The 23,238-nt window shown below is 42.3% G+C and overlaps 1 protein-coding gene across 1 annotated transcript in view; it reads right to left on the bottom strand.

Moving 5' to 3' along the window:
- eys (eyes shut homolog) overlaps positions 1-23,238 on the bottom strand; it is a 196,090-nt gene that overhangs the window by 167,348 nt on the left and 5,504 nt on the right. The window contains exons 2-4 of the mRNA XM_072437256.1: positions 9,578-10,433; positions 9,044-9,160; positions 268-458 (exon numbers count right to left, since the gene is read on the bottom strand). Coding sequence (XP_072293357.1) covers positions 268-458; positions 9,044-9,160; positions 9,578-10,328 — 1,059 coding nt within the window. The 5' untranslated portion in view covers positions 10,329-10,433. The remainder of the gene's footprint in view (positions 1-267; positions 459-9,043; positions 9,161-9,577; positions 10,434-23,238) is intronic.

Here is a 23,238-nt window from a genome sequence, read left to right as displayed (position 1 = left end):
CATTTGCAGTGAAAGGTGAAAACTGCACCAGGCGTCCCATTACAAAAAGCTTTTGAAGGGCCCGATTTCAAGCCGGCACTTAAATATGCACTGAGTTGTTCAATCTACACCGCTGCAGCTTCTCTCTTCCTCTGCTCATTTTCAGGAGGAAATATTAATTGCTCTTGCAGCATTCAAATTGGACCTGTTTGATCTTGTTTTAAAACGCAATATTCATTTTCATGTGCCAATCCCTGTTTATGTCATGTAGAGATAAAATAAGCACACCTCTCCTGCAGTGCACAGTTCCTGATGACATGCTGAAGAAGAGCAGTTTGATGCGGTGTGGAACTCACAGTGGACACCCCTGAATCTCTTTGGACAAAGGCACACAAATCCTCCAGGTACCTCTACACATGTGCCTCCATTACTGCAGGGACTGGGATCACAGGGGTGCTTCCTCTGTTGACAAGGTGGGCCTGTAAACAGACAACAAATTTATAATACACTTTTCTACAAGGAAATATTGAGATATCAATATCACATAGAGATAATCCCAAAGATGTTTCTCTGACACAATAAATCAACAATACAAATATATCTGTGGAATAAAATCAGTACAATCAACATAAACAATGCAAACAATACAATTTGTCAAAAACAATATGACATGTGCACCAGGAGCTTTGGTCTTGGACAGTAGTCATAAGTCACTAAGCACACGTGAGGCAGAACCAGCAGAGGGACGAGCGTCGGAGAGTTGAGTTGTTGTTGCTTAATATTCCTGGCATATCTGTCGAATGACTTACACATACATACATACATTGATTAACAAGTCACAAGTACAAAGTTAACTGGAGGGGGACAAATGTATTATCAATAGACACTAAGTTGAAACAAGGATCTTCCACTTCTTCATAAAGATGCACTATATCACTTTTCTGGTGGCGGGTCTTCTGCAACTTGAGATGTTATTGCTTTGCCTGGAATGTTCCTCAGAATGGCATTAAACTTATCTCTATTGTATTTATTACAAATTACAGTTCAAATCTGAAACTTGGTGTCACTTGCTTGTCTCCAGGGAGATAGGTAAGTGTAATGCCATATTGTGGAACATTTTGGGTAAAGCAGACTCTACACCAAAAAAATATTGTAAATGCTTGAATCCCAACTCTATATCTCAAAGGGGAAGTTTGACAGTGAAGAAAACGCCATACTAATTAACTGCTTGACCAGGGTACTTGTTGTATCCTTATGTATTATGTACCTAATTTATTTCTTCTTAGTTATATTACTAAAACAATAGAAATAAAATACCTACTTTTTCTCATTTTGTTTTCTGCTATAAAAAGACATGATTGAATGATCACACATTAGTCAGAACAGGGAATTGTATTGCGGTAAAATATTGTCAAGTAGAGGCCTTCCCCACAACGGGCTTATCTAATATGCTTAAAACTATTTAACTCTAAGTGGCTAATAGGAAAAACTAACAGGGGACGAGTGGGAAATTACATCAAAGCCATTCAAAGCAAGTTAATGTCTAGAAAGACGCTCGTGATGTGATTTATAATTCACTGAGGATGCCTAGATTGACATGTTTAATCATTCTAGATGTGGGAGCGATGCAGAGCCTCCCTTCTTTCCCTGTGTACAAGCCAAACAAATCTTCTCATAACCATGTAAAATGAACTATAAACACTGTCGAAGCTGAGCTGTCAAGATCTTATCTCACCCCCTGACTGATGACAGCACAAATCCACTATTGCAAAAACCACCGTGCAACAGCACACCAATATAAAATCTGTTACTTTGTTTGAGATTTAAACAAGATAAAGTAAATTATTGTCATGTCTGGTAAAAAAAAAAAAACAGAAGTGGCACTGTCCATAGCTGCTTTGTATGTAAATAAGAGTCAACAAGTCAACAACAGAGCTTGGAAACATTAAAGATGGATATTTTAAGTATTTTTAATACTAGGAAATAATCCCACTATCACACTATGTAATGCAGAATGCATACAATCCTGACTCACTCTAAATACAACTTGTTGGTAAATGATAACTTAAATAACTTGATAACTAAATTTTGCATTAACCCAAAAAAGTCACTGTAGGTTTACATGAATACAATTAGTTATAGAATCGAATGTCAAGTCACCACTGTGACCCTAAACTGCCTGGATGTCACTGCTCTTATCATATCACTAATCCAGTGGTCTTATGCTACTACTTTCGTAGACTCAGCTGTCTTTTGGCAGACTGACTGAAGCATGACACGTGACAAGGATTTCTTGTGAATGTCTTGCCAAGAACACAACAGGAGTATGAGCGAGCATGGATTTCCAATTATCAACCTTGTGGTTATAACACAACTCCCCCATTGTCCCTTTGCGCTGTTATTAAAAAATCTGATGTCAAATAGCACCAGCTCGACTAGATCTGAGCTTATGTCTTACAAAAAGACACACAGTGAATAATTGGGTTCACATGTGGCAGAGACAAAGATGGCGCTCACAGGGAGCTTTAGACAAAGCTCTGGGTGTGTGCCCTCCAGCAGCTCAGTCCTTGAGACAGACAATGCCTGTGTCTCCGGATGTTGTGCTTCACGCTGTGTGTGTGTGAATGTTTGTGCAGCAGTGGATCCATTGGTGCTGGCATCCACTGATGTCAGGGACACATGGCATGAAATATAAATGAAGTCATGGATAAGCATCATAATTAAGCTTGGCAGTCTTCCCTGCTTTTATAGCATTAACACAACTGCACCTCACGTTCTACCGGTGAGATGTATGTATTGATTATAGTGCTTTTTAATCAATAAGGTCATGTTTGATGTATACATTGTAATGGTAATAATAGACAACATAAGCCATGAAAATCCCTCCCTTCAAAATTACCTATTACTGGTAATAATTTTGTCTTCTGTTTGCTTGTCTCTAACAAACAAAAGGTAAAGAGTTTTCTTGAAAAGCACTATGCAAGTACGGTATCATTATTATCCTTATATAAAAGATTGAGGTACATTCAGTTTTGTTTTTTGCCACACAACAACAACAAGATATCTGCTATAATGCATTGATGGCCATATAGATGTATACATGTATTGTATAACATTTAAAATGCAGAGTTCAAAACTGTAGATAAATAATCAGTTATTGTGTATTGGCTGGATTGTGTTTATGGTCCCACAATTTCAGTTAGAACTGAATTAGCATTAAAAAAATACAAAATAAATACAAAATATGCTATCAATTTCGTTTACTCTTTAAACATATATATTTTACATCAAATGAGTAAAATGTTTGAGAGAACACAAGATTGACCTGCTAATACAGAGAAACATTGAGGGCAACTGACTTTGTGTATATGAGCTCTGGATTGGTGTATATGACACCAATCCAATTCCTGTCAATATCCAGCAATTTTGGTGGACATTTTCACAGTAGCGTGTGTTCAGGGCAATCAAGACAATCATAACTAATTGAATGATTGGCCAATAAAATAAAAATGTACAGTGTATCACAACTATATATGAATTGTTCTAAAATATATCCAAATAAGCCCGTTTTCCCCTCACTTCTCCTGCGAAAGCTTGGCTGAAGTCACAAAGTATTTTACTGGCCACTATAGGCCGCTGGGTGGTACTGCGCGGGAAGCCTTTAGAACCAGAGCGGACAGCAGCTTCTTCTGCGCATGTGCTCTGAGGACCACACAGCCTCAAACCCATGGATCTATACTCAAACCACGCTGAATAAACCTGTGTGTGAATCAAGGATGCTGGTTTTGCCCTAACTGCACATGTGCGAGGAGAAGTAAAGCAACCGCAGCGCCAAGTTTCAACAAACTGACTTAAAAATTAGCTAAGTATTTGTTTGTAGGCATTGTTGATGTTGCGCTACTTTGTGAAATGAATTGGTCTGTCAGTTAGGCTAGGCTTTCGCCCTTCATGTGGGAAACCAAGGTTCAAATCCCATTCTTCTGTTTATTTGTTGTTGTTTTCTTTTCTTCCACTTTTCTATTTTCCACTAAATATGGATGAACACCCCAGGTCTGCTTGCCAATCCAGCAAAACCAAACATTTCAGAGTGGCCTTTTACTGTGGCCAGCCTAAGGCACACATGTGCAATTTTCTCACCACTGTGAATTATTTTCTAAAGTAGACTGGCAATCATTGGAGAACAGCACTACCTTTTGTTTATTTATAAGGCTCTTTTTGGGAATTTTGCCTGATTATTTATCAAGTTTGTTACACCTCAGGTCATGTTGTCACCGTTTGAGGTCTCAGGACATTTTTGTCTTACAGACCCATCGTATCAACACAGAGACAGGAAAAAAGGCCGCCTTTTGAACTACTGCCTCCTGTGGAACAAAACACAGAGGACTTTTTCTATCAAATTGTATGCCTTTTAATGATTTTAAAGCACTGGTCAAGGATTACCCACAGTGCCAATGCACTTGTTTTATATCATTTTATCCAATAGTGTATGTGTAAATGTGTTTTTATTCATCGGTTAATTTTATTGAATGTTTTATTTGTGTTTTAGTATCCTGTGTTTGTTTGTTGTTTATTCTGTGTTGTGTTTTAACAGGGACCCAGGAAAAAGAGAACCTTTAATCTTGAATTTTCCCTGTATAAATAAATAAATTAAATTAAATTCATGCTGTATCTTCAGCATCTTGATATGCCACTTCTGTGAGGTGGAATGAATTATTAATGATATTCATTGCTCAGTAAAACATATTTTGACAGATTTGTGATCAATGTTGAAGAGAAATTGGTAGTTTATGTATATAGAAAATGTTTCATGGAAAATGAATAAACAGAATTGTTGTGTTTATATCTTGGTTCAGGGTAAATATTGTGACCTGCTGTGAAACTACAATACTAAAGACAGTACAGTCATATAATGACATAAAGTAAAGTGACATTGTATGCAATGGATAATTTTAGCTTGAATCCGCAGCCGGTTCAAGGTGAGTAAAATTTGATGGTATTCCCAGGAGGCCCTTTTCAGTTTTGTGTTCTTCACAAGGGGCCTACACATTTATCTTACCAGCACATCTTTTTTTGCATATTTTTCTTTAATCCCCTGCTGATACAAGCTCCTATGTCCCCAAGGCCTCGGGTAGCCTCCTCTGTGGGCATCAATCTTACTGTGCAAGGTACAACTACAGGGCTGCCTTCTGCTGCACTTTTTATTGTTCGTACGAAAGTGAGCTTTGTCTGAAAGTTGGGCCTATACAGAATGAGACATTTTGGCAATATTTCTCATAGCTTCTGTCTTCTCCACTGTCTATTTCTTAGATGCACATGGTATTCTACTAAAGAATATTAATTGCACAAATACATTTTTTTGTTTTTTTTGTTTTAGCAAATGTTGAAATTATTCTTAATAGTTCAAGCACAATAATAGTGTGAAATTATGTGTAGAAATATGAAACAGAGCTTTACCTAATGCTTATATATAGGCTTGCATCATATACTGTATATATTATTTTTTAACATGATCTAAATATTGATGCAATGTATTGAACAATATTTGAAATTCGAGAAGCTAATATTACAAGTACAACCAAATTTTCAAAACAATTAACACCTCACCGTAAATTAAAATTGCCCTCAGACTGTGGTAACAACTCACAACAAACACCCTTGGGCTGATCCAGAGGAATCAAATCAAATGAAAATCTCATTTGAAACGTCCCATGAGTTTAGCTCATTATTCTGTGCGCATAGACTTTGGCCTGTGAGGGCAGCCAGCACTGAAGCAGGCACAAACTTCACTTGATTAATGAGGCAACTGCAGCCGGAGGTATAGGAAACTCCAGCTCCACAGAACTCCCAAGAAGCTGATGGGACAGCAGGACACCAGGACCGTGCCAGACGCCCAGAGCGGAGCTGCACTCCTCACAACATCCCCAATTAAAGAGCATTAGAAAGAAACATATCTAGCTAAAATGGACTGGTTTGGTATTTATGGGTGCACTGTGTAACCTTTCTGGTGGAGAGCCTGCCACATGATTGTCTACCTAGAGTAGCTATTGCTTTGATTTGGCCTCACTATGGCTTTCTTGTGCTTATTAATTTGCTTGCTTTTTTAAAGCAAAATTATTGGAGAAAGATGCATTTATTGTTGAGTGGGGGTGTTTCTCCACAGATCTGACCTGTAACTTGGCTTGTAGGCGTCACTTGCTTGTCTAGGCAAGGCAAGGCAAGTTTATTTGTAGAGCGCATTACATACACAAGGCAATTCAAAGTGCTTCGCACAACAGGAAAAAATGCATTAAAATCACAAAGAAATTACACATAGCATTCCAGACTCTCTTTCCCATATTTATTTGACATTGCCAGCATGACAGGTGTCTCCGGGATGAACACATCACTTTTAGATTGATTCTTTCCCATATCAGCGCACTATCTGCATCTGCACACGTCTGTGCTGAGCGTATGTATCTTTTACGACGACTCTCTCGTAGACGCCTCCACCTTATGTGTGGCGCTTTGTATCTTTAACGACAGACCTGTCTGCCTCCTCCCTAGATTTAGCTTTCACTAAACTAATTGTCCCATACAAAACTCGACCAAAGCTTTTAGTATTAACATGGAGATAATTTAGTGCCGCTCTGAGGAACATTCCAGTAATGTTTTCATGGAGACAAGAAGGTAGCGGACCCTCCTCCAGCAGTTACATAGTTCATCAAGTATTTAGTTAAAGGCGCAATGGACGATTTTTCAGCGATTTGAGAACGCAGGCGGAAGTGCGCATGCGTACTCCCCCGTGCGGACTGATACAACACACACGTGCGCAACGGAGCGCATCACATCTCTCGTCTCCCGTAGATTTCTGTCCACTTCTGAGTCAGCTCGAACAGTCTTTCTCCGTCTTCATTTTGCCCCGTACACTGAGGGAACTATATTATGCGCTTAGACACGCGGAAATGTGGGACGATCCGCACACGGCTGCAGGTGAGCGATAGGTGCGTTTTATGATTGATACATGGCAGGACTAATCGGCAGTCCACGCCATGAGGAAATAAGACTTAGATTTATGCCAAAAAAAATCGTCCATTCAACCTTTAAGTCTATTTTTCAAGTACATTTTTTTATGCATGTCAGATTTTATCATAGTTTATATTTCCCTATTATTATTCACTGTTGCACCATATTGCAGAAGTAACAGACATTTGTTTATTCAGATATACACTTTTTATTTGGAAAACACTTAAATAGTGTTTTGATTAATATACAAAATATAATCTTCCTTTGAGTGTCTATTGCATGAAAAGCAAGGGACAATGTACGGTAATCTTGAATTTTTTTTTTTTTTTAAATTAGCCAAATAAAGATAATAAAATTAGATTATGTGTTATTTGTTTAGATAAATAACTATACATATAGACTTACATCTAATACTCACTGTGCAGTAGACTAGTAGGGTAAAAAATAGGTGAACAAAACTTGTATGTAAAATTATTGGCTATGACTATGGTTATGTACAGTACACTCTGAACAGAGTAAAGATACTCAATTGTATCATAAAGTTAATTCATTTGTTTCAGTTTCCTTTCAGATGAGGACTTTTACACATGCTTGTTTTGTAATTGCAATTGAAACTGATAGATTGTATTCACTCTGAAACACTTGGATAGATAAGAAATGTATCCAAAAGGAATAACATGGGTTTTAAATTATAACAAGCTCTGGCCCGCTAAAATAATAACATTGGAAATGCCTCAACCAGGCAACCATTAAAGTAAATATCGAGTTTATTACAAGACACAACAACAACAACAACAACAACAATTTTCAACCAAATTAGAAAACCCATACATTACTGGGAACATAGGCAAAAATAAATGCGTTATTCTGCCCTATTATTGTCTTTGTATTGCCTGCAAAACAGCCCTAACGGAAGCTCTGGACAAAGTAACCTTCAAACCTCATCTACAAAGGAACAGTAGATGCAAAATGATGACGTTCACGGATGGTGCCAGGACAAATGGTGCTCCAACCAAACAATGAATCACTGAAGAGCCACCTGGAGTTGTCTTGAGAAGGTTCAGTGCACCTTGGTCGTACACCAGACAGTGATATTGAGGGCAACAACCAGACTTGCATCTTGTTTGTGTGTCAAAGTAATTAACCTAGCCCTAATACTGGAGCAAGTGCAGATTTGTTATCTAATGGCTGAAGAGATAATGTGTCATCAGGAAGTCTCCATGTCGAGCTCCAGCCGAAATAATCAGCCGCAATTTAAATATTAAACAAGAAACTAAAATGAACAACACGGATATTAGAGAAAGAAACATTTTCGGTGATGTGCATGGATAAAATACACCTGCAGTTTAGCACAGTGTGTGGCCTTGTTCCACACAGCAAGAAAAAAATAGTTTTGACCTAATTGCTAGACATTTAGGCTGTGCAATTATTATTTTTTATTATAGTTTATTATTGTATGATGCCAGTAGTCACAACAGCTTCAGTGTACTTTTGGCCTTTTGTGGCTATTAAGTAAAGAGTTGTTTAAGTAGTAGAAGGGCTCTTTTTTACTTTTGAGAATCTCGAAAGGCCTGTGAATAGTACATTTTGACTTTGTTTGATCAAGATTATATTGCTTGAAGACAACCTGTTATTGTAGTATAGTATTTTGTTAAGTACAGTACATTAACATTCCCTGTGCCAATTAATGCTCTGCCTGAGTCATAAAACCTTGGCACATTTTGGAGTCTTTGTTAAACATGTTTTGTTGAAGATTATTTAATAGCAAATATTTCCATGTGTTATTTATGTATTCATGCACATACTAGTGATGATTGTAATACTACATGTACATCACAGCAGCTTGCTTTTGGGTACTTTCACTGCTTGTAAGCGTAAGCCACTTATTGTCAATGAATATAACATTATGAAACTACAAGCTGTGATGTAGACATCTCATTCAACCACATCTGCATAAATAAGTCCTTTGACAACTGACTTGATTTAATTAATGGTAAAGGTTGTAAAAAAAAAATACAATTACTACAGTTATTATTATAACCAGGAGCAGAGGGAAACTCACCGGAGCTTTGTGAGTCACAGATGCATCTGAAGGAGCTCGGAAATACTTGAACACACGACCCATTTTCACAAATCCTCTCACAGTGTTCTCTCCCAATAATTTCAGAGCAGGTCACCCCTGAAAACAAAATCATTGTCAAAGCTTGAACAAATAGAATGTACAGGTCATGCCAATTATTTAAGTTAGGCCATTCAATTTCAATTCAATTCATTCAAATTCATTTTTTTTTTATTGACTGACATAATACAGTACTAAGTCTGTGCAAATAATTACATTTAATCATTACAATCCCCGTCCCAATTAGTAACAAAAACTGATTAATTGAAAAAAAAAAAAAAAGTTCTGAAAGATATAGAAGCTCATTTAGTCCAACACACCATAACCTTGAGCAAAGCCACACGTCTAATCTACATTGGATTTTAAAACTTGAATGGCAAAATATACTGTAATGAATCAATTATATCTCGTATATTAAATTGAAAGGATTGTGGTTTTGATTACGACCTTAACAGCCCATAAATATATTGTACTTACCTGTAAAATGTGGTGGACAAAGACATTTAAAAGTCTTGTCGTGGAGATCTGTGGTTCCATTGCTCAAACAGATGCCTTTGTTTTTACAGGGGTTAGCCAAACAAACATCAAACTTCTCACAGAAGCGACCAAAGTAGTGGTGACGGCACCTGCAGTGGTATGCTCTATCCCACAGCCCTGTTTGACAAATACCATTCCCAGAACAGAGCTGGAGCAGAGGAGCCGCATGGCAGAGTTGCGTTTTTACCGTTATGTTGATTCTCAGGCCCAGTTTGCACAGTTGGATGTCTTGGTCATGAACAGCTATGAAGTAATGATTTCCCGGGACGAGCCAATTGGCCTCGACTTGCAGACTTTCATTTAGATTATGTGGGAACAGAAACTGGTCTTTTGTCTGCGTAGTTGTACAGCTCTCAAAGTTGGATTCTGACACATTGAGGATCCTGAAGCCATATTGTTTGAGTGTTTCATCAGCCGTCATGAGCAGTGTGTCTCCGTGCTGCAGCTGGAGAGGGCATAACTGCGGGGATTCTGTCCTGCGTGAAATGTTCACCCTCTGAGGCTCCCAACACTCCGAAAAGCTCCTGCAAATGTCCCCTGCCAGGGTCCAATTCAATTGCACCTTGTCTTGTCCTGGATGCCATTCAGAAGAGCTCTGCCTGCTGCAAACCGGCTGAGAGTGGTGCATGTGGATAAAGCACAGTACAAAGGTAGTCAGGACTCCAATTACATCAAACAATAGGGTCCCCATGTCTCCTCTGTCCTAGCTTTTATCCTCTTTCACATGCTTCTCATAATGTGTCATCTGGAGCAGCCCAAAGCCAATGTTCAGACTGTACTGTTTATGTGGGCCAACCTAAAACACAACAAAGACATTGATTAACAAAGTCAGAATGCTGTTACAATATTAAAACTCAAAAGGACACTTTTAATCCCCTTTATATGCACACAAGTCCATAGAGCCATAATCCTCCACTTTTGATCGACCAGCCAATAGAAAGAAAGAGGCTGGGGGTATAATGCCAAAGAAATGTAGGTCACACTAGTAATCTGTCTCTCTCCAGGATTTGTTAAAGCAACAGGGTTCACTGGATGAACCTATGGGAGCCAACGTCTCAATATTGGAACTGCAGCTAAATGCAGGTGATAAAACATTCATTTCTGTTTCTATATAGCAAGCTGTAGAAAACATTTGTTAAGATTCAAATCAATACAGAATTTACACAACAAGCTAATAAAAATAAAGGTATTGCATCTTACGCTGCACATATTCTTACATATTTTTGTATATTTGTCAGAATTTCGATTTTTTATTTTGCATAATAACTGCCATATTAGACAACTGAAAACACAGCCTCAGCCACTTAAAGGTGGAATGGACGATTTTTTTCAGCAATTTTTTTATCATATTTCCTCGTGGCGTGGATAAATCATTAGTCCTGCCACGTATCAATCATAAAACACACCTACCGCTCACCTGCAGCCGCGTGCGGTTCGTCCCCACGTTTCCGCGTGCCTAAGCGCATGGATCTATCATAATATAGGTCCCTCAGTGTACGGGGCAAAATGAAGACGGAGAAAGACAGTTCGAGCTGATGCAGAAGTGGACAGAAATCTACGGGAGACGAGAGATGCGATGCGATGCGTTGCGCTAATAAACAAAAGCACGTGTGTGTTGTATCAGTCCGCACGGGGGAGTGCGCATGCGCACTTCCGCCTGCGTTCTCAAATCGCCGAAAAATCGTCCATTGCGCCTTTAACAGCCGTAATCAAGTGCTGCTGATCATTGTCTGTGAGGGTTCTCAGGCAGAGTGACAGTGACGGTGTCAGATGAAACATTCTTTCTCTCGCCAAGTGCAGCATGATACCTCCATGTCAAGCTGCCAGACGAGTTAAAACTGGCAGCATGACTTTTCCCCTTGAGCATTTTTTCATACACATCCACAATCTAAAACAACAAAGTAGCAAGCGCTCACTGCAAAGACAAACCCGGCCCCTTGAGCAGCCTGCACGCCTTGATATGAATAAGTGCATGGCGATAAGTAATAAAAGGATGAATATGGAACACTAATATCAATAGTAGAGCAGTGATGAGCTGGAGGAGATTGTGAGTATTGTCACGAGGCCTGTCGGACCCACAAGGCTTCATTTACAAGAGATGAGCTTGGCCATTGTGTATCCCCCGGACGAATCAGCCCGCTGTCACCTGATTTCAGATGAAAGAACATCCAATTAAAATTCAAATTAAGAGGCGACTCCCAAACATGAGCTGTAGACTGGACACTGTGTAGGTTGTTTTTGACGAGGAAGTGGATAAAATTATACAACCAAATAAAAATGCGGGTTCATTTAATAAGAAAGCCTACAACGTATTAAATAGGTGGGACAAAAATCTTTGGAAGCCTTAACAAAATCTGAAATTCTAATGAAGTTCGATTAGAAAGGATTTTTTCCCCAAGTAGCAATGCATTAAAAGTATAACAGTAAATCATCTTTTACTTTTTTTGTTTATTGTGGACCACAATAATGACATAAAACGGCTTACGCCCGAAATAGACCGGAGAGCAGAGAGACGACAGACAGCGAGCAAGTGATAGAAGCGACTGCAGCTGCTGTCTCTGTTCCTCTCTATGGTAAAGTCTAGACTAAAGCCCATAGATCTGGTCTGTCCAAGCCAAAGATGCCAAAGATGCAGAATATGTTAAGCTTCACCATCTCTGTGTACTGGTTAGGTACTCGCGGTACTTTGGCGTGCTGGCTGCAAACTCAAATCTGCTGAAGTAGCCGCAAGTGAAACGAGCCTGGCGCAAGGCACTTGGCTTGCCGTTCCACTCCATAATGCCCGTGCAGTGTGTTACGGGCGTTACAAATTCTCCTTGTTCAAAACTGTTGAACTGATAAAGCCCCGTCTCTTCATAGTGACATTTGTAGCAAAGAGCAGATTGACATTTACATCTTCTGAGGAGCTAAGTGACATTTTAGAACCCTACATGTATCATTTCGAGTCTTGATTTTTTTTTCTTATATAATGTGGGCAGGGATAGAAGGTAGGTCTTTCAACACCATCACAGAGTGCATCACAGACTGCATACATTTTTGTTTTGAGAACACCGTTCCCTCCCGGACGGTGCGGTGTTTTCCAAACAACAAGCCGTGGATTAACCGTGAACTGAAGGCTCTGCTGAAGGAGAAGAAGAGAGCCTTCAGGTCAGGGAACAAGGAGGAGCTGAGGACTGTGCAGAAGGAGCTGAGGAGGAAGATCAGGCAGGCGGAAGCCGGCTACAAGAGGAGGATGGAGGAGCAGCTGCAGCAGAAGAACATTCAGGGAGTGTGGAGGAGCCTGAAAACCATCTCAGGCTTCAACCCCCCCCCTGCCCAGACAGAGGGGGATCTACAGTGGGTGAATGACTTAAATTTGCACTTTTTGAGATTTGATCAATCATCCGCCCCTCCCCCTGCACAGCTGCATGCCCTCTCTTCGACAGCCGGACAATGGCCCACACCCGTTCCCCTTCACACCTCTGCTCTGGCCCATCAGCTTCCCACTTCACCTGGACTCACCCATCCCCCCAGCACACAATCCCCCTGCCAACCACTGACTGTCTCAGCAGCACAGGTGAGGAGTGAGCTGAAGAGGATTAAAGTGAGGAAGGCAGCAGGACCTGACGGCATCAGCCCCAGGCTCCTTAAGTCCTGCGCAGATAAACTGTGTGGAGTTATGGAGCATGTCTTCAACATGAGCCTGAAGCTGAGGGTGGTACCACAGGTCTGGAAGACCTCCTGTCTGGTACCTGTGCCCAAGACACCACGCGCCAAAGACCTCAACAGTTTCAGGCCGGTGGCTCTCACGTCCCACCTGATGAAGACACTGGAGCGGCTGGTCCTGGACCACCTCCGCTCCACCGTGAGCTCAGCCATGGACCCGTTGCAGTTCGCATACCGGCCTGGCATCGGAGTGGAGGACGCCGTCATCTCCCTGCTGCACCGCTCTCTCTCTCACCTGGAAAAGCCTGGCAGCTCTGTGAGGATCCTGTTCTTCGATCTTTCCAGCGCCTTCAACACCATCCAGCCGCTGCTCCTGAGGGACAAGCTGGAGATGGCTGGTGTGGAGTATGACCTGGCAGAGTGGATCCTGGACTACCTCACGGACCGACCCCAGTTTGTGAGAGCCCGGGACTGTGTGTCTGACACTCGGACCTGCAGTGTGGGGGCGCCCCAGGGCACTGTCCTCGCGCCCTTTCTCTTCACCCTTTACACTGCAGACTTCAGACGCGACACGGACAGCTGTGTCCTGCAGAAGTTCTCTGATGACTCTGCCATCATCGAACTCATCATGGACGACGATGATGCGGAGTACAGAGGACTGGCGCAGGACTTTGTGAACTGGTGTCAGCGGAACCACCTCCTCATCAACGCGGGGAAGACCAAGGAGATGGTGGTGGACTTCCGCAGACGCCACTCTACTGTCCCCTCACCAGTGAACATCCAGGGATGGGACATTGAGAGAGTGGACTCATACAAGTACCTGGGTGTTCATCTGAACCACAAACTGGACTGGACTCATAACACAGACGCACTGTACAGGAAGAGCCAGAGTTGGCTCTACCTCCTGAGGAGACTCAGGTCTTTTGGAGTGACAGGGCCACTCTTGAAGACCTTCTATGACTCTGTGGTGGCATCAGCCCTCCTGTACGGTGTGGTCTGCTGGAGCAGCAGCATCACAGAAAGGGAGAGGAGGAGGCTGGACAAAGTCACCAAGAAGTCCAGCTCCGTCTCTGGACTCGGTGCAGGAGGTGGGGGACAGAAGGGTCCTGGCTAAATTCACATCTATGCTGGACCATGAGTCTCACCCCCTGCAGGACACTCTGTCCGCTCTGGAGAGCAGCTTCAGTGAGAGACTGATCCACGCTCGCTGTGTGAAGGAAAGGTTTCGCAGATCTTTCCTTCCTGCTGCTGTCAGACTCTACAACAAACACTGCTAGCCCTGAACATGTGCAATACTGATGTAACCATGTGCAATACCATCATATTCATGTGCAATACTGAATCAACCATGTGCAATACCTGTAAATAAGAGCGTTCTATTTTTTTTTATTTTTTTTTTATACGGTTTACTTACCTGCTAATAGTATTACCTAGTCTTGTGCTAGCTATTAATACTTTATTTTATTTCATTCTATTATCATTATTTTATTATTATTATCTGATTTTTATCTTTATTTTGTATTTTTATTATCTATTTTATTTTATTTTATTTCCCCCCTCCATTCCCTATTAAGATAGGAGAGGAGTTTTGTTAATAACAGTTTTTTGTTTTGTTCATAAGAGTTCTATTAAGAGTGTGTTTTGAAACGTCCTATAATCTGTCCTTTCCTCCTGTTTCTACTGCGTTGTAACAACGAAATTTCCCCTTGTATGGACATTAAAGGTTTATCTTATCTTATCTTAGGTGAAAACAGGAATTTTCTGAGCCTTGGAGCCTAAAATGCAGGACAACACAGGATTACTCATGCATGAATCAATCTAAATACAACTTTGAGTAAGCTAAAGAGAAAACACTTGTTTAAACGCTAATTAAAGTTGTATTTGTATAATATGTTTAAAACCCCTTATCAACAGGGCCTTACTTTTCTTGCTTCTATGGAGGTCTCTTGTATTTATGTAACTGAATCATACAGAAATAATGCACATTACAAACTAGGTAGCTAGCTTCTGCACATGTAATAAAGCTGTCACAGTTAGCTGCATGTAATAACCACAATTTTAAATTAATTGATCCAATAAAAACATCTGTAATCTCAAACTAATTGCTTGTGAACATACAAATACTTACAAAGACGAAAGTCAAAGATCCTCTATGTGCTTGCAAGAGCACTTACTCTGAACATTTTAAAACTTTTTTAACAGTATATAATATGAAATGTATCTATTTATTTCGCGACCATGAACGTATTTACAGCTTTGGACTAACGTATTAATCTTTTAACCCAAATACATGACACTATTTTGATTTATGCATTTTCTATTTTTTTTTCTTGAGGAACCGAGTTAAACGAAACCCATTTTCTACCCCCAGAATTCCAGTCTCCCTGCAGCTTCTATTATATAGTGTATAGTCTGTGTAATGATGTGCTGCTGCAGTGGGGTCTGACTGGCACTGGTCATTGTTAGTAATATGATTTAGGCAGAAGGTCACGACCGTCTCTGCAGATGGGGATTGGGCGGATAAACTTGCCTTAATAAGACTTTGCACAATAACATATACAGTAAATAATAGAGAATGCATTTGTTTTCGTCAGACCCTGGTCAGTGGACACTACAGCAATGATTCTACACTTCCTCGAGTTGCAGCAGATAGACAGCAAGGATAAAAAGAAGATACTTTATTATGCCTGCACATGTGTGACAGCAAACAGGCAGCGGCAGCAAGCGGCATGAGTAATAGACTGGAGCTGCAGGAAACAATGACTAACAAAAAACAGGGAAACACTGTCATTTCACAATTTCCACACATATTTCACTGGCACTAAGCAGCCGCACAGTGGAGGCTTATGGTGTCCATTCATTCGCTTCAGTCATAAACTTTCTGTACAATTCAATTAAGAAAAGTTGGAACGCTGTGCAAAATGTAAATATACAGCATATTTTAAAGGTGCACTATGTAACTTGTCTCGTATATCTCCATGAAGACAAGCAGCTGACATCACCAGGACTATTTAGAGGTCAGATCTATGAACCCGGTTAGAATACAAAGTAAGCAATTCATTCTTAGTTAAAATAGAAGTGTAGCATCACTAGGGCTGTACTCAAAATATCGATACAGCAATATATCATGACGGACTTCTTGGCAATAATATGCGTATCGATGCAGAGATGAGTATCGTGATACTTTTAAACCACATTAAATGATTACAAAGTTAAACAATTATTAACCTGATGACTACATAAAGTTTGAATCTGCCGAGCTGAAAAAATAACTTTTATAACAGCAATTGTATTCTGATATTAAAAGGCATTATGAAATTGAATATTCTTGTAAACACCAGTTTTATGGGCTATCCATGTAACAGGACACATATCAAGCTCCGGGTATCGAGAAGCGTATTGTGTTGTGAAGAACCAGGCAATACCCAGTAATAAGCATCTACACTTTTTGTTAATAGTATCAACTTCAAACCTTTTAAACCCATAACTGGTTAATTACAATCATGTTTTGCAGGTTAATCTATTTATATTCGATTTCTATTTATTCAGCCCAGTCAGTGCTAATTCACCACACTACATGCATTTATAGGGATGGCCTGCACTTGGATATTAAGACGTCTTAGAGGGGTATTGATCAATAAGGATTAAATCGCCGGGCCGCACCTTAGATGAGTTCGGGTAATAAGGGCCACACGGGTCACAGGCAAGGTCAAGCGTGTGGGGCCAGCTAATTGTCTCCCATAGAGGCCTGTTTTCACAGCTCAGTCCACACAGCGCTTAAGATGCCCATCACGCCGGTGTGCAGAGGGCAATGCATCATGCGAGCTGCGTAAATCCTCAATTGACCAATGACAAAGAGAACAAATTATTACATCACACGGGTAAAGCTTTATGTCTCCTGTCCATCATAGAAGTCACGCAGCTACTAATGCTTCAGATATATTGATTTATTCATGGGTTTGACAAAGGCGCTAGTTAAGAGGTGAATTATTTATGGTGGTGTATGGCATTAGTTAATTTATACAACGTATAAAACACCAGATGAAACATTTGCAATTCACGTACCAGGACATTTACTCATTCACCTGCAATAGTGTAGACACATCAATACAATTTATAATTGTGATTTCAGTTATACAAATTGTGTAATCAAAAATACCGTCATTAACTTCTGCAAATCCTCAAACAAACAAAGTCATTTCTAAATCTAGAGGCTTTAAAAAAATGCTAAACTTACTATACAGGTTAATTTAGTTTGAAATAATTATCATTTATGAGCCAAATTATAGTGATTATGATTTTTGCCACAAATGAGCAGCCCTCAACACTGACTGATGCATTACTGCAGGAAATTATAATACATTGGTTGGATAGTTTAGAAGTTCAGAAGGCCTTTATGATGAGTTCACAAACAAGGCCGATTACGTCGCCCGGATCGGCGTCACCGGGGCCCCATCCTGGAGCCAGGCCTCGGCGACCAGATCTCCAGACACAGAGACTAACTCTGGGGACAGAAAATGTCACCTCGCTGGGGGGGAAAGAGAAATGAGATTGTGCGGGAGGTTGAGCGATATCGACTAGATATAGTCGGCCTCACCTCCACGCACAGTTTGGGCTTTGGAACCCATCTCCTCGAGAGGGGCTGGACGCTCCACTTCTCTGGTGTTGCCTGCGGGGAGAGGCGATGGGCTGGTGTGGGCTTGCTTATAGCCCCTCAGCTCAGCCGCCACGTGTTGGAGTTCACCCCAGTGAACGAGAGGGTCGCGTCCCTCCGCCTTCGGGTGGGGGACAGGTCTCTCACTGTTGTGGCGGCCTACGGGCCGAACAGCAGTGCAGAGTACCCGGCCTTCTTGGAGTCCTTGGGAGGAGTACTGGACAGTGCACTGACCGGGGACTCCGTTGTTCTACTGGGGGACTTCAACGCCCACGTGGGCAATGACAGTGACACCTGGGGAGGGGTGATCGGGAAGAACGGCTTCCCCGATCTGAACCCGAGCGGTGTTCAGTTATTGGACTTCTGTGCTAGCCACGGATTGTCCATAACAAACACCATGTTCAAGCACAAGGGTGTCCATCAGTGCACATGGCACCAGGACACCCTAGGCCGGAGGTCAATGATCGACTTTGTTGTCGTGTCATCTGACCTCCGGCCGCGTGTCTTGGACACTCGGGTGAAGAGAGGGGCAGAGTTGTCAACCGATCACCAACTGGTGGTGAGTTGGATCCGCTGGCGGAGGAGAAAGCCGGACAGACTTGGCAGACCCAAGCGCATTGTGAGGGTCTGTTAGCAACGTCTTGTGAAGCCCTCTGTCAGTAGGGTATTCAACTCGCACCTCCGGGAGAGCTTCTCCCATGTCCCGGGGGAGGTTGGGGACATTGAGTCCGAGTGGACCATGTTCTCCGCCTCCATTGTTGATGCGGCTGCTCGGAGCTGTGGTCGCAAGGTCTCCGGTGCCTGTCGTGGCGGCAACCCCCGAACCCGGTGGTGGCCACCGGAAGTAAGGGATGCCGTCAGACTGAAGAAGGAGGCCTATCAGGCCACTCTGGCTTGTGGTCTCCGGAGGTCATCGACAGGTATCGGCAGGCCAAGCGAGCCGCGGCTCGTGCTGTCGCAGAGGCAAAAACCCGGGCCTGGGAGGAGTTCGGGGAGGCCATGGAGGAGGACTATAGGTCGGCACCAAAGAAATTCTGGCAAACCGTCCGGCGCCTCAGGAGGGGGAAGCAGTGCCTCACCAACACCGTTTACGGTGCGGGTGGAGGCCTGCTGACCTCGACTGGGGATGTCGTCGGATGGTGGAAGGAATACTTTGAGGATCTCCTTAATCCCTCAGTCACGTCTTCCGAAGAGGAAGTAGAGACCGGGGACTCAGAGGCTGGCTCATTCATCACTCAAGCTGAAGTCACTGAGGTTGTTCGCAAACTCCTCGGTGGCAGGGCTCCGGGGGTGGATGAGATCCGCCCTGAGTACCTAAAGTATCTGGATGTTGTAGGTCTTGGTTGACACGTCTCTGCAACATCGCGTGGCGGTCGGGGACCGTGCCTCTGGACTGGCAGACCGGGGTGGTGGTCCCTCTGTTCAAGAAGGGGGACCGGAGGGTGTGTTCCAACTACAGAGGGATCACACTCCTCAGCCTCCCGGGTAAGGTCTATTCCAAGGTACTGGAGAGGAGAATCCGACCGATAGTCGAACCTCGGATTCAGGAAGAGCAGAGTGGTTTTCTTCCCGGTCGTGGAACACTGGACCAGCTCTATACCCTCCATCAGGTGCTCAAGGGTTCATGGGAGTTTGCCCAACCAGTCCACATGTGCTTTGTGGATCTGGAGAAGGCTGTCGACCGTGTCCCTCGGGGTGTCCTTTGGGGGGTGCTCCGGGAGTACGGGTTCCGGGGCCCTTTGCTCAGGGCTGTCCGGTCCCGGTTCTGGTCTATGACCGGAGCAGGAGCTGTGTTCGCATTGCCGGCAGTAAGTCAGACCTGTTCCCAGTGCATGTTGGACTCCGCCAGGGCTGCCCTTTGTCACCGGTTCTGTTCATCATTTTTATGGACAGAATTTCTAGGCGCAGTCAGATGTCGGAGGGTGTCCGGTTTGGGGACCACAGGATTCCATCTCTGCTGTTTGCAGACAATGTTGTCCTGATGGCTCCATCAAACCCGGACCTGCAACATGCACTGGGACGGTTTGCAGCCGAGTGTGAAGTGACAGGGATGAGAATCAGCACCTCCAAATCCGAGGCCATGGTTCTCGACCGGAAAAAGGTGGCTTGCCCTCTTCAGGTGGGTGGGAAGTCCTTGCCCCAAGTGGAGGAGTTCAAGTATCTCGGGGTCTTGTTCACGAGTGAGGGAAGGATGGAGCGTGAGATTGACAGGTGGATCGGTGCAGCGGACCGTTGTGGTAAAGAGGGAGCTGAGCCGAAAGGCAAAGCTCTCTATTTACTGGTCGGTCTACGTTCTGACCTCACCTATGGTCATGAGCTTTGGGTAATGACCGAAAGAACAAGATCGCGGAAACAAGTGGTCAAAATGAGTTTCCTCCGCCGTGTGGCTGGGCGCTCCCTTAGAGATAGGGTGAGGAGCTCGGCCACACGGGGGGAGCTCGGAGTAGAGCCGCTGCTCCTCCATGTCGAGAGGAACCACCTGAGGTTGGCTCGGGCATCTGTTCCGGATGCCTCCTGGGCGCCTCCCTCGGGAGGTGTTTCAGGCATGTCCCACCGGGAAGAGGCCCCGGGGAAGACCCAGGACACGCTGGAGAGACTATGTCTCTCGGCTGGCCTGGGAACGCCTCGGGATCCCCCCGGAGGAGTTGGAGGGGAGAAGTGTCTGGGGAGAAAGAAGACTGCTGCCCCCGCGACCCGGCCCCGGATAAAGCGGCAGAAAATGGATGGATGGATGGATGGTTGGATAGTTTGAATACCATCCGATATTATTTTGTATTGTAGAAAGACCGGTTTCATCTAAAAAAAATTATTGTTCCGTTGCTTCCTCCTAACATGAAATTCCAGGAATGAAACTAAAGATCTTGTTGAGAGGAATAATGACTAACCCACACAGTTAAACCATAATAATATTAATAATATGTACAATTTCATGCAGCACTAAGCTAATAACATTCAATGGAACTTCATTTTCAGTTTTTATGCATAAAACCCAACCACACAAAGCTCCTTCTAAAACTAGGCCACCTGAAAACCTTTGCTAACTTCCCGTCTTACACAAGTAGAAAGTTTGGCTCATTACAGCGTCAGTGCGTAGACAGTGATAAAGAAGCTGGCTAGTGAGCGAGATTGCTGGTGTAATGACACTTATACAACAAGCACGCACAGGTGTAAGCTGAGGCGAACAGTGTGGAGATAAATAGTTCGAGCCTCCTTGTGTATGGAAATTTCTCATTATGATTACATTGATTCTGAACTTCTAGGAGCCAGGCAGCTGTGCAGACTAGATGTTGATGGTGCCTGCAGCTCTCAGCTTCAAAACTGGCCTCTTGTTTCATTTTCCACTGGCAACAAGAGGGTAGTTCTTGACAAATAACTACAATAAAAATAGTTGTGGCATGAATTATTGGGGAAATTATTATTTAAAATCTGCCACTTTTTTGCCTTAAAGAGTTTAAGGCAATTCACAAATCTGATTTCCTGGTTAGAAGAAGCTCATTATAAAAAGGGAAGACACACTATTGTCTGTAATTGGTATAAAATAACATTCTGTGTCTAAATACCAGGTGTTCTGTCCTAACTGTGAGGTGAGAAAACCTTATTTTTTGCCTCCACTGTTGTAATGAATGCAGAAAAATTGTCATTTAACTCAATCCATGATACTTTTACTATTACATAACAAAAAACAATAAAGGTTTCTCATATCTACCATTTCAATCTATTTATTATCAATATAGACAAATTATTGGGCACTTTGTGACAGATCCAAGCTCCGGGTTGCCTTAAAAATACTTAGCTCCACTTCCTGCTACATTCATTATTTATGGGGAATTAGACTAGTAACTCTAAACTAAATCAATAATTAATAAAACACAAAGCCGAGAGCGAGTTACAGATAGAATGACAGGCAGCACGTTAAGACCTTTATGTACCATGTAAATACTTCGCCTGAGGAAATCTATATTTTTTATAGTGGTTTTCTCTCTAAGCTGATGCTACTATCCAATACATCATTGTAATCAATAATGTTAACACAACACCACAAACTGAACAAACCTTTTTATAACAACACTCAAATTTGCATTCTATGTACTTTTATCAAGTTTGTCCAGTTTATATTTAAGTTAATGTATGTTAGCCTTTAGCTTTGAGACAAAAACACTTACTGGTACATTTATAAAACATGTAGGTATCCTCCAATAACATATTTACATTGTACGTAAAAGGCTTAACATGCTGCCAGTTACTATACATCTGCTCTCTGTAATGAGATATTATTTGAGTAAGACTCGGCTAATTCCCACAGATATTGAATGGAACGAGACGTGACGATCACCACTTTTACGGCAACCAGAACGAGGCGGGACCAATCGTGACAAAGGCTTATAACAGAAAAGTGTCCAGCTTATACAAGACCTTGACTTTTAGCTAACAATGATCAAATATAACATAAACACATTCTATTTCTATTAATATCTCACTAGTTGCACTGTGCTGCTAACTGCTAATTTTGTGCGGTGTGTTTCTCAGAGGGAGCACATGGTTTCCGATGAGAGCAGTGGGATTGAGGCAGTGATTAGCCGTGGACACATGTGCTGTTGCTGCTGCAGTTGGACTGGGCTTTGGGCCTCTCCCTGGGCAGCTCTCTGACTCATCACTAATCAGTAATAACACTGATGAGCGTCCAAGACCGGCAGCCCTGAAAAACCAACCCGCATCAATCTCCACTGTGTAGCCTCAGTAATTGGTGCCAATGACAAAATAAATTCCACAGCATATTTTAGTTCTTTGTGGAGTACTAGTTAAAATGCAAATTAGATAAAAAACAAAATATTTTAAGAATATGACTAACTGAACTATGTAATAAATGGATTGACTAAGGGAAATCATTACACATTATACATTAAAAAAAAATGATTAAAATTGATTTATACAGACAACAAATTTGTTGGTGTGTGTATTGATTGTGTCATTTATTTACAATATGTATTACAACCATGTAGCACAATATCATTGGACAACTTGTGTTTCATTAAAGGCGGTATGGACGATTTTTCGCCGATTTGAGAACGCAGGCGGAAGTGCGCATGCGCACTCCCCCGTGCGGACTGATACAACACACACGTGCGTTTATTTATTAGCGCAACGGAGCGCATCGCATCTCTTGTCTCCCGTAGATTTCTGTCCACTTCTGCGTCAGCTCGAACTGTCTTTCTCCGTCTTCATTTTGCCCCGTACACTGAGGGAATTATATAATGATAGATCCATGCGCTTAGACACGCGGAAACGTGGGGACGAGCCTGAC

Source organism: Eucyclogobius newberryi, unplaced genomic scaffold (genome assembly GCF_026437365.1).
Source record: "Eucyclogobius newberryi isolate DKJ021-1_F unplaced genomic scaffold, fEucNew1.0.hap1 SCAF_8, whole genome shotgun sequence".
Lineage (NCBI taxonomy): Eukaryota > Metazoa > Chordata > Actinopteri > Gobiiformes > Gobiidae > Eucyclogobius > Eucyclogobius newberryi.
This window is presented reverse-complemented; position numbering and strand designations above follow the sequence as displayed.